General features: G+C 39.7%; 1 protein-coding gene across 1 annotated transcript in view; it reads right to left on the bottom strand.

The window, feature by feature from the left end:
* Positions 1–4,447, bottom strand: part of CACHD1 (cache domain containing 1) — a 222,669-nt gene that overhangs the window by 37,991 nt on the left and 180,231 nt on the right. The window contains exon 9 of the mRNA XM_006773233.2: positions 2,538–2,771. Within this exon, the coding sequence (XP_006773296.1) occupies positions 2,538–2,771 (234 nt within the window). The remainder of the gene's footprint in view (positions 1–2,537; positions 2,772–4,447) is intronic.

The following is a 4,447-nucleotide window of genomic DNA, read 5'->3' as shown; positions in this document are numbered from 1 at the left end:
GACCCTTTCACAGGGGTCGCCTAAGACCATCCTGCATATCAGATATTTACATTATGATGCGTAACAGTAGCAAAATTACCGTTATGAAGTATCAACGAAAATAATTTTATGGTTGGGTCACAACATGAGGAACTGTATTTAAAGGGCCAGAAGGTTGAGAACCACTGACTTAAAGGAACATATTTCTTGTCACTTGGGCCAGGAATGTGCAAACTTTTCTGTAAAGAACCAGATAGTAAATATTTCAGGCACTGTGGGCTATGTAGTCTCTGTTACGTACACTTTCTTTTTCTTAAATCTGAGCTTTAAAAATATAGAAACCATTTTTGGTTCACAGGCCATACACAAACAATGGAATGCTTACAGAAAGAGAAAAGTGAAAGGGGAGAGAGAGACAGCAGTGAGCCAATGACTGGCCCTGGGCAGAAGGGAAGCTGTGTTTTCCTCCTAGCTTTACTGCTGTGGTAGGTAAGTTGTGCCACCTCTCTGAATGAGACTCTTCATGTGTCAGATGGGGAGATGAGACAAAATGATCTCTAGGACCCCAAACAACTCTAATTCAAACCCCAAACAAAACGAGGGAGAGCTTCTCTCTACCATCCTCTTGTATTGCCCTGTGCTCGATAGCACTTCATACCTTAGCAGCATATATCAGAAAGCCATCCTTCTATGAACACGTGGGAAAGAGCTCTGGGTCTTCTTCAAGATTTCTACAAAGAATGGGCTTCCACCCAGAGAACTGTGCATGATGCCCACCCCAAGTATTACTGAGCTGCTGTGATTGTCAAGACCAAGTACATGCATCACACGGTAGGGGGACGTGGATACAACACTGCAAAACTTCCTGAAAGTTATGCCCAGCTATAAGGTAAATAAGCATTGAGGATGCAGTGTACAGCATGGTGACTAGAGTTAACGATACTGTGTTGTGTATACAAAGTTGCTGAGAGAGATCTTAAGAGTTTTCACTACAAGAAAAAATGTGCAACTATGTGAGATGATGGATATTAATTGATTTATCTTTATTTTATAAACTTAAACTCTTAGGATAGGATGTGTGCCTTACCCACTACTGCCTGAAATAATGCTTGGCTGGCACTCAGTAATGTTGGTTAAATGAACAAAGGGCCACTTGCCTGTAAGGCTTGACATTTCCCCAGAAGAGAAAGTAACCTTATCTAAAAGTGGACATTTTTAATCTATACCCTTCTATGGGCCCTGCCAGAAATAGGAAGGATAAAAAAAATTTGGGTGTAGCAGCAGCTACCACATTTCTTCCTTATATAAAAAACATGTTTACCTAATTCTAGAAAAAACACTCTGTATAAGCTTGTTACTTTTTAGACACGAGTTTCCTCTGAATATCTGTATTCATGAGAGTCCCTGGTTAATGGCACATGAAAATAAAATCTCATATGGTGATGGTGTGGCTTTTCTATCTTCTCTGACAAGGAAGAATAGGGAAAAGGGAAAAGAATAGGCAAGAATATGAAAAGGAAAAGGAAAAGAAAAAAGTTGTGCTTTTCCTGAACACAGGCCATTGACCAGGCATTATTCTAGATGCTTTACAAATATTAGTGCAATTAATCTTCACAACTGCCTTGAGGGAAATAATATTTTTCCCATTTTACAGACCAAGAAATTTAATCATGACAGTTAAACACTTCACCCAACTTGTGATATTGGGGTGACGATGATAATAATAGTAATACTGACAAAAGTAAAATAACAAATTATGGGTAATTGTGACATTAGAATGATAATGACAATAGCAATAACAACAAAGGTAAAATAAATAAAACAACAATAGTAATTATTATTGAGAGGAATGCCAGGCACTAATAAATCTCATAATTACAATGACTTCAAAAAATTAGACTCAAAGATAGAGAGCTGTCTGGCAGGAGTGTACTGACAAAAGTAAAATAACAAATTATGGGTAATTGTGACATTAGAATGATAATGACAATAGCAATAACAACAAAGGTAAAATAAATAAAACAACAATAGTAATTATTATTGAGAGGAATGCCAGGCACTAATAAATCTCATAATTACAATGACTTCAAAAAATTAGACTCAAAGATAGAGAGCTGTCTGGCAGCTGTTGGGAGTAGGGGGAGGTGGAGGAGGGTATGATAAATGGAGACTTGACTTGGGGTGATGAACACACAATACAGTGTACAGGTGATGTGTTGTGGAGTTGTGCACCTGAAACCTGCATAATTTTGTAACCAGTGTCACCCTAATAAATTCAATAAAAAGGGGGAAAAAAAGATATAACATTTTGAACCAATGACCAAATGGGAATTAACAAGGTTAAATAAGTTACCAAGAACAACACCTCAGCTGTGGAGTGGATTTGCAATCCTCTCTAATGCTAAGCCTGTATTTGTTGCCTCCTCCATGCTGCTCTGCCGTAGAGGCTGAATCCTAAGCACTCTGAGCTTTCTGTACCACCAGCTCTGCAAAGTTGCTCTTTGTTCCAAGTCTACCTCTTTTCCCTATCTTTTAGCAGAAGTCTCCTCCAAACTCACCATCTCCCATCTCATCGGAGAAGGGGAGGCTAAAGACAGCTTCATCGATCATCCGGTTAGGAAGGTTGGTATAGAACCTGCCGACTGTGGTCTCCAGGTTACTCAGCTGGTTCAGCACCATCATGCTGCCCTTAATCACGGGCAAGGCTGTCCGGTCCGGCACGCCATACTTTCCCGAGTTCTGTTCAGCCAGATCTCTCAGAAAAGCCAGCTCTTTCAAACCAGTCACCCCATCTGAAACGGAAAGCCAAGGGAAGGCAATGTAACACAACATGGTATAAATTCCTACAATAACTCTGCCATTTAGATCTGATAAGGCTTGGCCGAGGTCTTGTAGTACCTCTGCCAAATGAAGACCCCTCGGCCAAAGAGGTCTTTGCAGAGACAATCTGGACTCACAACAGAGATACCAGTTCTTGTTGAGGATCAAAGCCGGATGCATAGCCTTTCCTCAAATAGTCAAGAGGTCAAAGGGGTTCTTCAAAAGGCAATGATGTAAAACACACGAGTAAATAAAGAAGCTCCACCTAGCAAGGATGTGCTCTCCCCTAAAAATTTAATTATATTCAACTTATTTTTCTGCATTTAATATTTGAAAGCAAAAGTCATGACTAAGAAGTCTGCATTTAATTTAAATTAGATGAAATGGTAAGAGTTTTAAAGGATAGAGGTTTACCATTTCATTTCTTAACCTCCTCGCCTATTAAACACTTGCCAAAGTCTCATGCAACTAAATGAAAGAATTATGGATTGCATTTAGGATGCCTCCAACCCTTGTGCCTTTAAGCTCATTTTAATTACAAATGTTTTCATGCTTGATATTGTTAGGATAATACTGGATTTGATTTATTTAATGTATATTTTTTATGTTTAGATGGTTTTAAAACTTTGTAAAAGATTTAGGCATACCGGGATGTATTGTTCTACAACATCTGTAACCCATAGCACAAAAATAAATTTAATAAACCTTTTAAAAATTCTGGTTTGCTATTGTTGGAACACAGTCAAGAGGATTAGTAACTGATCCCATATGGGTACCACTGTAAACAAATTCAAATGATTTCAATCACTACTGAGATTCTACCAATGAGTTTTAAAAAGGCTTTGCCTCATGTTCTTCAGTCATTAAAAAAAAAAAGTGACATTATCATTTTAAAATAAGGAATGTACATAGTTCTAACCTTGGAAGTCTATTTCTGGAGTCATAGCAGGATCTAATGGATATTATTTCTTTCTTAACATATTGTGTTTTAAAAACTTGGCTTTTGCTGCACTCATGTAATGCTTAAGGAAAGTCAAAACCAGATTATTAGTTCCTTTGCTTGACACAAAGTTGAGATTGAGGGGTGGGAGTGGGTAAGTGGTACATTCCAAGTAAAAGATAACACAAAAGATACACTGATCCCTACGCTCTGACCTTATACCCTTGAGAAGCTCAGAAGCTCCCAGAGGTGAAAGATAAAAGCACACAACGTAAGGCAATAAATACATCTCCTTTCTTTGTCATCTACTGCTTGGTTCTTTCAAAATGTAAAAGAAAAGCAATAAACAGGAACATCTACTAGCTAAAGAAGAACAGTGTGGGATGCAAGGCTACCAAAGATTGGAAATTTTATATCACTCTATCATGAAATGTTGTTATGTAGGCCTGGCAGTAGGGGAGCAGATTGGTTAAGTATATTGTACTAGAGGCCCAGTGCACAGAAATTTGTGCACTTGGGGGGTCCCTCAGCCTGGCCTGCACCCTCTCGCCACCCGGGACCCCTCAGGGGATGTCCACCTGCCGGCTTGGGCCCACTCCCCAGGGGATCAGGCCTAAGCTGGCAGTCAGACATCCCTCTGGCAGCCCGGCAGCCCTCGGGGGATGTCCACTTGCCAGCGGGGAGCAGGCCTAAGCTGCCGTCGGACCT

The sequence above is a fragment of the Myotis davidii genome, unplaced genomic scaffold (genome assembly GCF_000327345.1).
Source record: "Myotis davidii unplaced genomic scaffold, ASM32734v1 scaffold205, whole genome shotgun sequence".
NCBI lineage: Eukaryota > Metazoa > Chordata > Mammalia > Chiroptera > Vespertilionidae > Myotis > Myotis davidii.
This window is presented reverse-complemented; position numbering and strand designations above follow the sequence as displayed.